The 12,325-nt window shown below is 35.9% G+C and overlaps 1 protein-coding gene across 2 annotated transcripts in view; it reads left to right on the top strand.

The window, feature by feature from the left end:
* The window catches only part of SCYL2 (SCY1-like 2 (S. cerevisiae)), a 69,961-nt gene extending 60,848 nt beyond the window's left edge, over nucleotides 1-9,113 (top strand). For both annotated transcript variants that reach the window (XM_011992217.1, XM_011992216.1), the window contains 5 exons: nucleotides 1,708-1,808; nucleotides 3,021-3,087; nucleotides 3,203-3,298; nucleotides 4,781-4,900; nucleotides 5,908-9,113. In XM_011992217.1, the coding sequence (XP_011847607.1) occupies nucleotides 1,708-1,808; nucleotides 3,021-3,087; nucleotides 3,203-3,298; nucleotides 4,781-4,900; nucleotides 5,908-6,552 (1,029 nt within the window). In that variant the 3' untranslated portion in view covers nucleotides 6,553-9,113. The remainder of the gene's footprint in view (nucleotides 1-1,707; nucleotides 1,809-3,020; nucleotides 3,088-3,202; nucleotides 3,299-4,780; nucleotides 4,901-5,907) is intronic.
* The last annotated feature ends 3,212 nt before the right edge of the window (nucleotides 9,114-12,325 follow it).

The following is a 12,325-nucleotide window of genomic DNA, read 5'->3' as shown; positions in this document are numbered from 1 at the left end:
AGTTTATGTCTACAATGTTAACTCTTTCCTGCACAAACTACATTTAACAGTATGAATGAATCTCACAAACATGTTGAGTGAATGAAGCCAGGCATAGAAGAGGATCTGCTGAATGATCTATTTATATAAAGTACAACAGTCTAAGCTATGCTGCTAGAAGTCAGAATAAAGTTTACCCAAAGAGTGTGAGGGTGAAAAATGACTGGAAGCGGGTATAAGGAAGCCTCTGGGATGTTGATAACGATTTTGCTTTGTTTTTGTTTTTGTTTTTTGAGACGGGGTCTCAGTCTGTCTCCCAGGCTGGAGTGCAGTGGCACAATCTCAGCTCACTGCATCCTTGACCTCCTGGGTTCAAGTGATCCTCCCACCTCCGCCTCCCGAATAGCTAGGACTACAGGCATGTACCACCACTCCTGGCTAATTGTTGTATTTTTTGTAGAGACGTGGTCTCTCCATGTTGCCCAGGCTGGTCTCAAACTCCTGGGCTCAAGTGATCTTCCTGCCTTGGCTCCCCAAAGTGCTGGGACTACAGGTGTGAGCCATGTGCCTGGACCAATGTTGTTTCTTTATCTGGCTACTAGTTACATTGGATGTGTTCAATTTGTGTGAATTGTGATTTTTTTTTTTTTTTGTGCACTTTAACATGTATATTTTTCTGTTAGTATATTATACTTCAATAAAAAGTTTTAAGAACCGTAATCAGTGGAAAGTCAGTCATAGTAAACTGCTTTGGAAACATGCCTTTTGACTTTCTCATAAGACAAAGAAGCTGCTGCCGATACAGCATGGTGAAAGGCAGTGTAATGTAGTAGAAAAGGGTGCAGACTTTGGAACCAGGCTTGGGATGAGTTCTAACTCTGCCATATGAGCTCTCTAGCATCTCTGAGTTGCTTTACCTCTCGTTGAGCCTGAGTTTCCTCATTTGTAGATTAGAAATATTAGTGAACCTACTTTGAAGAGTTGTGAGGATTAATAAAATAGTGTATGTATAAACACTCAACACAAAGATGTAATTATAAGATTTGGGGAAAGGAGGAGAGCCATTTCTAGATTCTTCCTGTAACATATGGTGTTATTCAAATAAGTTGTTTATGATGATCCTGAAGTACCATAGGGATGAATGATCAGCAGTTGACCAAAGTTAGCCAAAGCTTAAACTGTATTAAGACATAGTGCTAGGTATGCTTTATGAAATTTAATTATTTGAAAGTTGGATTATGTACATTTAATATTTCGACTGTCAGAAAACAAGGTTTATTTTAGCCAGATATGTCATTGCAATCTGAATAAGCAGGAATTTTCTATGCATATTAAATGGATTATTTCTAGTTCGGCACAAATTCAGATGTTTAATTTTGAATTATCCCAGAAGATCGATATGTAACTGCTACGGGTGAATTTGTACAAGGCCCCTGAATAATAGCAATTAAACAACTCAGGATATAAAACTCATTATTGAGACATGTTTTCTGGAACTTAAAAGCCTCATCAACTATCATATCATCACTATACAAAGATATTATAAAAGCTTGCTATGATATCCCAAATTTAAATGTATCATTCTTAGTGAATATCAGTGCTGTGACTGGATCCTATTCTACTGGTAAAAATTGAGAATATTATGATTAACTTAATGAATTATCTTAATTGATTACATTTGCTGCTAACTTGAAACATTGTAACCGTATCAATTTCTCATTATACCAGTTCAATTCTTTCATTTCCGTCATAAAAGAGATGCTTAATAGATTGGAGTCTGAACATAAGACTAAACTGGAGCAACTTCATATAATGCAAGAACAGCAGAAGTAAGTAGGTTGCCCATGAATTATATGTGGTCCAGGAGTGAGATTATAGTTGTCTTATGATTGATTTTCTGGAATATGGAATAGAAAAATTGCTGGATTTAAATTTGACCGTATGTAAAACATTTCAAAATTTACCATAGTATTAATAAGTTGAACTGAATTAAAATACAATGTGGTTGAAAAGTCTAGTGTCACTTCTGAGTACAGAAGTTTAATATGATATAATTTTAGCATTTTATCTACATAAAGAAAGTTCTGTTTCTGAGAAATCCCTTGTCAGTAATAGCCACTAGCATTGTAAACTCAGGTTGATGAAAACTAAAAGCACCACTTATGAAAATTTTTTAAATTTATGAACTTCTAGTGTTTTGATTTTTTTTCATTCTCTTTTCTCTAGCCCCAGAAACATTTATAGAACATTCATTTCATATTTAGCATCACAACATTCACCTCTTTTTATTTTTAGGGAGGATTTTCTAAATTATTTGCAGAAAGCTAGTATTCAAACAAGAAGGCAAAGATGGAAATCGTTGACTGTTGAATCCAGTTTATTAAAATCAAAGCCCCACTGTATTCTTTGCTCCAGAGTAAAACACATGAATTTAGGATACTTTTTGTATGCTTGAAGTATTCTATAGTGTGTATGTATGTAGTCTTTGATGGATTGACTATGTTAACATAAAAATCTGGAGAAATAATTTTTAAAATGCATTATAGGTAGAGATCAATTTTTAATACCAAGTATTTATATTTGAGTTGGGAAATGAACCCTTCCTTTTTCTTCCTTCTATCTAAATCTTACCTGTTTCTCAGGACATAGATCTGGCTCACATAACAGTGATTATAGCATTCATGTTAGTACAGACTCAGAACTTAATCACATTAAATTCCCCATATCATATCTTGTCTTGCAGTGAGATGTTAAGCTCTTTGATAAGAGCCATGCTTGACTGGTTTTATGACACCTTGAATAAATTCTCCAGTAAATCCCAAATGTTGAGTTTAAGAAATGGACTTACATACAAATGTTATTTTGGGGGCAAGCAAACATTAACAGTAGAAAACAATGGAAAAGATGACTCTTCTTAAAGAATGAAACCACAGTTTAATTGGGGTCTAATAAATTCCATGTGGATAAATAATTTTTAGCATGAGTATTTAAAACTATACATTTCTTTTTTGTTGTTTTGTCATAATTCAACTCGCCTACAGATCTTTGGACATAGGAAATCAAATGAATGTTTCTGAGGAGGCAAAAGTTACAAATACTGGGAATCAGGTAAGAAGATACTTAAGTTTTGTAGAAAGTGCTTCATTTGGAGGGCTTTTAATCTTTAAGCAACAATCACATTTTTATTGAACTTATTTAAATTGTTGACATTTTTCTATTTCAGCAAATTGACAAGGTTTTTAACAACATTGGAGCAGACCTTCTGACTGGCAGTGAGTCTGAAAATAAAGAGGACGGGTTACAGAATAAACATAAAAGAGTGAGTTTCCTTATTGTTCTTTCAGCCCTCTTATTTATACTACAGGACTTCCTGTAAACCACAGATTTTTGTTGGGAAATGCTGTTCAACAGCTTAACAAGAAACATTTGTAATTATCTTTCTGAAATTCCTTTATCAGTTAAACATAACCCTAACCCATTTTGAAAATAAATGTACTTAAGATTTTTAGCTTCCATTATTACTTGACTTGCTACAAGGTAATATTTATAGACTCCTTGTCTCCTTTGTCCTTTCTCTTGTACTTTGCCAGCCACACTCCTTGGTGAATCTCACTGTCTGTCTTCTCTGCTTCTCCTCCTGTGTTGATGGCTTCTACTATAGATTTGTGCTGTCCAGCTACCTTAGGCTGTCTCTGATTGTTGCTCATCAGTATTTTAATTTCTGTCCCACTCACTACATTCCCAACAGTTTGAGTTCCAAACTCTTTCCATTCTTTTTGAGCCTAGCAACCTCATCTTCTGTCATTTCATGGTGTCAAATTTTATAGTCCATCAGATTTTCACTTTGACACTTTCACAGAGTACTGGTCAGCTGTTTGGTAGCATGGCCATCAACTTGAGTTTGTCTCGTGTTTTCTCATAATTGGATTAAAGTTGTACATTTTTGACAGGCATACTACAGAAGTGATGATGTACCCTTCTTGGTTTATTCCAGCAGGGGTACATGATGTATACATTACTTACTAATGGCAGACCAACAATATTTTAAAGAGGATTTTCAAAATAGATCTGATTCCATCTCATAAGTAGATAAAAAATCTGAGCACATTTTTTTCTTCTCTATTTCTTGCTAAAATTTTGCTCCCCCTCTGATTTTGAATATTAAACTATAATAGGATACTTTCCTCTTGGTTAGCATCCAGTAAAAAAACTGTAAGTCAGTTTGTGACGTCTGCTGAGGGCATTCTTCTATTCATTCATAAATGTGAATACCTGTATGTGTAAAGCCAAAGGACTACTGGACATAGTAGTTTACAAAATTATAAGAGAACATTGTGAGCTTTTAGTTTAGCAAAGTTGATAAAAGACAAGACATTGAATTTGCTGTAGACATCAGGGCAGTGAAAGAACCGTGTGTTGTTTCATTCTTTCTTCACTTTTTGTGAGTTCCTAAAATATTCTTGGGGTGAGATAGATTAGAGTTTAAAAAGATTTCCCAATTTTCAAGAATGAAATCACTAAATCATATTGTCATTGTCTGGAAAAGGGTGATTCTAATGAATAGTTTAAAAATAATTATTATTTTCATACTGGAAATATTTTTGCACAGATCCTGTGAGTTTTTATCTAAAGTTAGATTATGTAGTGATTTGAAATACAACTTACTGTGACAATCACCAAGACAAGAGTAGTTTGCTTTTCAGTGAAGTAGTAAGATGTCCTTTGCCTGAAGAGATAACTTTTGTTTTACAAATGGACTTAAGAAATTGCCAGTTGATTTTTTGCTTTATTTTGTTTTAAGGCATCACTTACACTTGAAGAAAAACAAAAATTAGCAAAAGAACAAGAGCAAGCACAGAAGTTGAAAAGCCAGCAGCCTCTTAAACCCCAAGTGCACACACCTGTTGCTACTGTTAAACAGGTCAGAGTTCGTTTCTTTTGCATAATTTCAGGAATACTACTGTTAAGGAGTAAGGTGGTATAGAACTTAGTCTACTTGTATTTGTATAAAAATGTATCTCAAATAATACCTTAATGTGTGGTTTCTAAGAAGTATGGACATAAACGATTCTCCAACTCTGCTATAACCTGCCTAATGTACTGTGTTTTGTGACAATGCTTGTTACCAACAAAGAAGAAGCTAGAGGAATAGGATTAGGACTCATAGTGCTCATTCAACTCTGTTCACTCTGAAGTGATCAGAATATTATATTCATGCTCTTAATGTATTTTTGTGCTAAAGTTATTTTCTATGTTTGTCTTTTCAGTTGTAGTTAGATGTGTAACTTGGTTTAAGATGTACCTACATGACCTGGCTAGTATTTGTTTTCTCCTGTGTTCCAGGCACTGTTCCAGGTATTGGTGCTATGGCAGTGAATAAGGGCCCTTCTTGTAGAGAGTTTACACTGTTACTGGTTTCAGAGATAGCTTTGTCTTAAAAGCTTTCTTTAAATTATTTTTTCGTTACCTCTTAATCACCAACATTTTGTCTGAGAAAAACATCTTTGCAGGCCAAGAGGCAAAATTGAGAATATTTTGTAGGTACTTTTTTTAAGAATAGTGGAAACAAATTCCTATAAAATTTTGATGAAATTCAAACTATACAAATAATAGTAAAAAATTACTGTGTTTTTTGTAATATAGAATAGGAAGAATGTGATTCTGTTTTTGATGAGATAACGTTTTGCTTAATTGGAGTTTAAAGTTAGTATTCCCCATCATCAAATCGATTGCAAATATTCCTCTGTAAAAACCATACAAAAACACGTGGCAGGCTGTATTTGACCTACAGGATATAGTTTGCTAATTTGGTATAGACCGTTGAGCTTAATTCTAACTTGTCCTTTATGATTTAATCTGTCAAATGTTTACTAATTATAAAGTATTTTATATTTCTTAGAGATAAAGTAATTCTCTCATATTTTTCAGACTAAGGACTTGACAGACACATTGATGGATAATATGTCATCTTTGACCAGCCTTTCTGTTAGTACCCCTAAATCTTCTGCTTCAAGTACTTTCACTTCCATTCCTTCCATGGGCATTGGCATGATGTTTTCTACACCAACTGATAATACAAAGAGAAATTTGACAAATGGCCTAAATGCCAATATGGGCTTTCAGACTTCAGGATTCAACATGCCCGTTAATACAAACCAGAACTTCTACAGTAGTCCAAGCACAGTTGGAGTGACCAAGATGACTCTGGGAACACCTCCCACTTTGCCAAACTTCAATGCTTTGAGTGTTCCTCCTGCTGGTGCAAAGCAGAGCCAACAAAGACCCACAGATATGTCTGCCCTTAATAATCTCTTTGGCCCTCAGAAACCCAAAGTTAGCATGAACCAATTATCACAACAGAAACCAAATCAGTGGCTTAATCAGTTTGTACCTCCTCAAGGTTCTCCAGCTATGGGCAGTTCAGTAATGGGAACACAGATGAACGTGATAGGACAATCTGCCTTTGGTATGCAGGGTAATCCTTTCTTTAATCCACAGAACTTTGCACAGCCACCAACTACTATGACCAGTAGTAGTTCAGCTAGTAATGATTTAAAAGATCTTTTTGGGTGAGGTGTTTTACTTCTATTTTGAAGGATCATTTCAGTTTCAATCATGGGTGAACTGATTTACATCTTTATATAGTTGGCTTGGAGGAAGTACTTCTATGGGAAAGTGAACAGTTCTGTGACAGGAAACATCTGTGTCCATGCCAGCATAGTAGTTGTATGGACTTCTAACCAGTTGAGTTTTTTTAAAGCATTGAGGATTTTTTTCCTCTTACCAACTCCTCTTCAGGTTTTTAAAGACCCAGCCTTTCCCAATCTCAAAGAGAAAAAGGACAACTGAGTTATCTTGAATAGCAGAACTTTTTAATCAAATGTTTATTTTGGCTTGTGGATCTTGGTGTTATTTAAAAAATTGAGTTGATGGTCATTGCAAGCTCATCTATTAAGTACTACATGGTACACAGTCTACCTTTACAAGTCATTAGTCTTCATTTTAATATGTAAAAATCTTGATCCTGTATTGATTTGTTTGCATTTAAGATGACAGTGAGAAAATGATAAGCATAAAGAGAAGTATCAGGTTATTTGCTTTTTTCCAAACTTACTTTTCAGATGAACTAATGTTTAGTACAGAGACTGAGCAAATACTACAAAATTTAACCTAACCTTCATTTCATTGGTTTAAATGTGTTATTAACCTTCTTAAGTGCAAACTAATCATTGTAAATTATATTTTAGCATGGTCTGCCTCAAATAGTAATGTATTTTTCTGCATTCACTTGGATATATTTAGAATCACTTTTTTCCTCCTGTATCACAGAAGAGGTATGTGCTGATTTGTTTGGATATTTGACAAAGCACTCTGATGTGACTTCCCTGACTACTACCTTCATATTTAATTTCAAATTCAAACTTCTGAGGTTGCAACATATATGAACTGTGTTTTCAAAAGAAGATTTGTAAGAATTAAACTATATTTAATGAGTAAACTTTTGAGATTTCTGCTGTATTGTTTCAAATGTAATAAACTTTACTTCTCTAAAAATTGAGCAGTTGTATCTTCTGACCACCAACAGATTAATATTCAGCTTGCCATGATAGTCTGACCTCATTAATTACTGCTACTGAAGTTTAATTTTTTTTGAGGAATTTTAGGAACCTTTTGTTTAAACATTTTAATTTCTATTAGACATTTTTAGGAAGGAAAGAATCAATTCTCTTAACAGGAAACGCGCTTTATTTTTCAAAACCTTTCTCTGATATTTTTCTTTAATTTGCTGATTATTCAACCACAGAGCCTTTTGCTATAAATGTCATTTGTATTTTAAAAAATAATATTCCACTCTTATAACTTTGAAACCATCTTTCAAAGAACTGTATATGTATTATAGTTGTTGCCATAGAGTTGATGGTTTTTAATTATCTGGAACCAGCAATCATTTAAAATAAATCATATTAAATTTAGTATGCTGGTACTAAGTTTATTCATTTTATATGGATATTCATTGAAAATATATACACATACTATATGTAATATACAGCACTTGATTACAAAATGTAATTTGATTACATTATTGCTGGCAGCATTCAGTTAAGAGGGTACTTTAAAAAATAGAAGTCAGCTTTCAAATCTGATTTCTGTATGGGCTGTATTTGGTTAACTTGATTTTAGAAAAAGAACTAATAGAATTGCTAAAGAAATTTATCCAAGAAATGAAAAACAGTAGGAAGATCAAATGTTTTTGTCAAATATATTCACAGCTTGACCAGATTAGCTGTCTTGTTTGTAATGCAATATTAATGTATCTTTTGGGAAGAAGCTTATATATGGAATAAAATAAGTATTGAAGAATTTTTCTTTGTAACAATTTAGTAGTCACTGTTTATTGAGAAATTGTTTTTTATTTTGTAAAAAACATGGTGTTAGCATTGAACTCTTAAACAGAAAGAAAGCTTAATATAACAGCTTATGGAACTTGAACTACTAAATATGAAAATAGGTTATTTGAAAAAATACAGTATGTAAAATTTGCTCATTCGTTGAGGTAATGGTGCTATGTTTTTACAGAATTGTTCCTACACCTTTTTTCTACTTTCTCAAAGGTGTTTTATTTCAACCATTTCCATCAATTGAACTGTTACCATTGCCTTTTCTGTTGAGAAATTGCCTCTGAAAAATAGTGCTATTTTTAAGCTTAAGTGTTCTTAAGTGAATGAAATTTTCAAAGTACTAGATCACCTTAAAATTATTTCATGTACTGAAAACAGTTAAGTCCCTTATGCTTAGAGCAGAAAATATTTAGGTTAAAGAGCATCTGTCAACAGAATCTACAAAAAAGATTCCCTTGCATTTGAATTGGTTCTCTATTCTCCTATTGCTAAAATGTGTGATATATATAGAGGATGTATAAAAGGAAATGGAAATAGACTACGTACTTGTCTGGGTTTTGTTTTTATTTTGGAATGCTTGTAAGCCTCCTTTACACTGAATAAGGAAGTAGTTTTTTTTTTTTAACCTGTAAAATACCTCACATGGTTGTTTTTACACATGAAAGAAAAAGGTATATGCGAACATACCTGGTATCAATAGGAGTATGCACCAAATAAATTTTAGCTTTGATAAAACTTTCCATATTAAGTTGTGATTTCATACTTTGTGATTACTGGTCTTAAAATAATTTTGGAACAAATGAATCTATAAGAATTCAAACTATATAGGATTTTAAGTATCTACATCAGTAGCTTTTAAACCGTAACTGTGACACTCAATAAGAAAGACATTTTACCCTGCAACTGCTATATAAAATATATACCTGAAACAGAAGTTTCAGAAAATGTCTTTAATAGGTGTAGTGTACTGTTTTTATTCTATTAATTTTTTAAAAAGTTGATTACAATTGCTAAAGGATTTCATGACTTAGTGTGAATATAACTAAAGTAGGCTGGGCGTGGTGGCTCACACCTGTTATCCCAGCACTTTGGGAGGCTGAGGCGGGTGGATCACAAGGTCAAGAGATAGAGAGCATCCTGGCCAACATGGTGAAACTTCGTCTCTACTGAAAATACAAAAATTAGCCAGGCGTGGTGGCATGCGCCTGCAATCTCAGCTGCTCAGGAGACTGAGGCAGGAGAATCGCTTGAACCCGGGAGGCAGAGGTTGCAGTGAGCCGAGATCACACCACTGCACTACAGCCTGGGCAACAGAGCAAGACTCCGTTTCAAAAAAAAAAAAGAAGTAATTCAGCCCTCTCTCTCCCAGCAGAGATAGAAACAGAGGGCCTGAGGCTTGCATGGCTTAACCTGAAAAAATCAGAACCTGTAATAGAAGCTAGATTTTTTCCTAATCTGCTCTCTACCGCTTTGCATCTGTTACTGTATGAATTCCTGTGGAAGTGCTTTTGTTAAGACGGACATATGTAGCAAGTAGGTGTTCAGTACTTAATGGGTATTGTAAATATGTTTACATTGAGAAAAAATGGTTATGAAGAGAGGAGAGTTGAGATGACAGAAATGTACATAGTCAAAATCAGCCTCTGGGCTGCTGGTTTGAAATATGAGTGAGGAGAGTTGGGAGACCTGGGTTAGCAGTGTTTGTAGTACCCAGACATATAGCGAAATTAAAGCTTTTAGACTTGGGGAGAAGGGAGTGCAGTTGAAAAAGCCATTTCACCAAGATGGAACTTGTTGAAGGTTAGAAACTTTTTCTATCCAAAGAAACGAAGTTGCTCCAGCTACTCAGAAAGGATATAACTACCAGGGGTAAAAACCACATGTGTAACTTAGAATTTTCTAGGAATCCCATTAAAAATAGGTGAAAGTGATTTTTTTTTTTTTTTTTTTCCCTTTGAGACGAGTCTCCTGTCGCCCAGGCTGAAGTGCAGTGCTGTGGTCTTGGTTCACTGCAACAATCTCGGTTCACTGCAGCAATCTCAGCTCACTGCAGCCTCTACCTCCCAGGTTCAAGAGATTCTCCTGCCTCAGCCTCCTCACTGGGACTACAGGCACCCGCCACCACTCCCAGCTAACTTTGGTATTTTTAGTGCAGACGGGGTTTCACCATGTTGGCCAGGCTGGTCTCGAACTCATGACCTCAAATGCTCTGCCCACCTCAGTCTCCCAAAGTGCTGAGATTACAGGCATGAGCCACAGTGCCTGGCCCTGAAATTGATTTTATTGTATTTTAATATTGGCAGGTATGGTGGTTCATGCCTGTAATCCCAGCACCTTGGGAGGCCAAGGTGGGTGGATAACTTGAGTTCAGGAGTTCAAGACCAGCCTGGGCAACATGGTGAAACCCCATCTCTACAAAAAATACACAAAAATTAGCTGAGTATGGTGGCTTACGCCAGTAGTTCTAGCTACTTGGGAGGCTGAGGTGGGAAGGTCACTTGAGTCCAGGAGCCAGAGGTTGCAGTGAGCTGATAACACACCACTGCATTCCAGCCTGGGTGACAGAGTGAGACCCTGTCTCAGAAAACAAACAAAAAACTATTTCTGCATGGAATTGATATAAAAACCTCATATTTTACATCTTTTTTGGTACTTAGTCTTTGAGATGCAGTGTGTATTTTACACTTAGCACATTTAACTTCAGATTAGTCATATTTCAGGTACTTAGGAGCCATGTGGCTAGTAGCTGTTGTATTAGATAATATGGATATAGGCTGGGTGCAGTGGCTCACCCTGTAATCCCAGCACTTTGGGAAGCCGAGGCGGGTGGATCACCTGAGGTCAGTAGTTTGAGACCAGCCTGGCCAACATGGGGAAACTCTGTCTCTACTAAAAATACTAAAAATTAGTCAGATGTGGGGCGCCTGTAATCCCAGCTACTTGGGAGGCTGAGGCGGGAGAATCATTTGAACCCAGGAGGTAGAGGTTGCAGTGAGCCGAGATTGCACCGCTGCACTCCAGCCTGAGTGACAGAGTGAGACTCTGTCAAATAAATAAATAAATAAATAAATAAATAAGATAATGTAGATGTATATGGAAGCTCAGTGACCAAAGAAGTGAATGATGGCTATTATCAACCTATGGTCTCATTTCCAAACCCATCCTTTGTCTTGCCTTGTACTGTCTTTTTCCTTTGCCAGCTGGGAAGATGAGGGCCCACGAGTGGCACTGCAAAGCAAAAGCTGTAAGAAGATACTTTACTTATGGTTGTGAGTCTCCCATTTTTATACACCATAGAAGCCCAGCAGTCCCAACAGAGGAGCTCCAGCTGCACCTCAGGTTACCTTCTCCCAACCCTGAGCCACTGTGGAGCAGCTCCCATGGGCTGCTTCCGTGCCAGCTCTGCCACTCCATCAAGCAACCGTCTCTCTGTGGCCCATTCCCTGGGACAAGTTTCTTCACCATGGCAGACTGAATGTTCCTGTAGAAACCACAGCCTCTCCAGGGAAGTCTGATCTCAGCTTGGGAGTGAGGTAGGGTAATAGAGCCTCTCCTGGTCTTTAGTTCATTTTTTTCACTTTTCTTCACCCTAGGGACAGTATTTGCCTTTTACCTGCTACTTCTGTGCACTTTAGAGTCCTCTTTTGCCCCTACAAATAATTAACCAGCTTCTACTAGTTAGCAAATATTATATTAAAACTTCCCTGTTCAAGTATCTGGTGTGGGGTTTCTGTTTCCTTACTGTACCCTCACTGATACAGCCTGAATCCAATAATAAGTCATTTTAAAATGGGGCCATATATATACTGCTATCAAAAGCCATATGGAATTGTGTATATGTATCCTGTATTAAAACTTCATGAATGTTCTTTTGAAAGTTTCCACAGTAGAAATGCAGTTTGGCTACTTTAATTGTACCTACTGGATGCAGTTCCAATTTTGTCTTT

The sequence above is a fragment of the Mandrillus leucophaeus genome, unplaced genomic scaffold, assembly GCF_000951045.1.
Source record: "Mandrillus leucophaeus isolate KB7577 unplaced genomic scaffold, Mleu.le_1.0 Scaffold408, whole genome shotgun sequence".
NCBI lineage: Eukaryota > Metazoa > Chordata > Mammalia > Primates > Cercopithecidae > Mandrillus > Mandrillus leucophaeus.
This window is presented reverse-complemented; position numbering and strand designations above follow the sequence as displayed.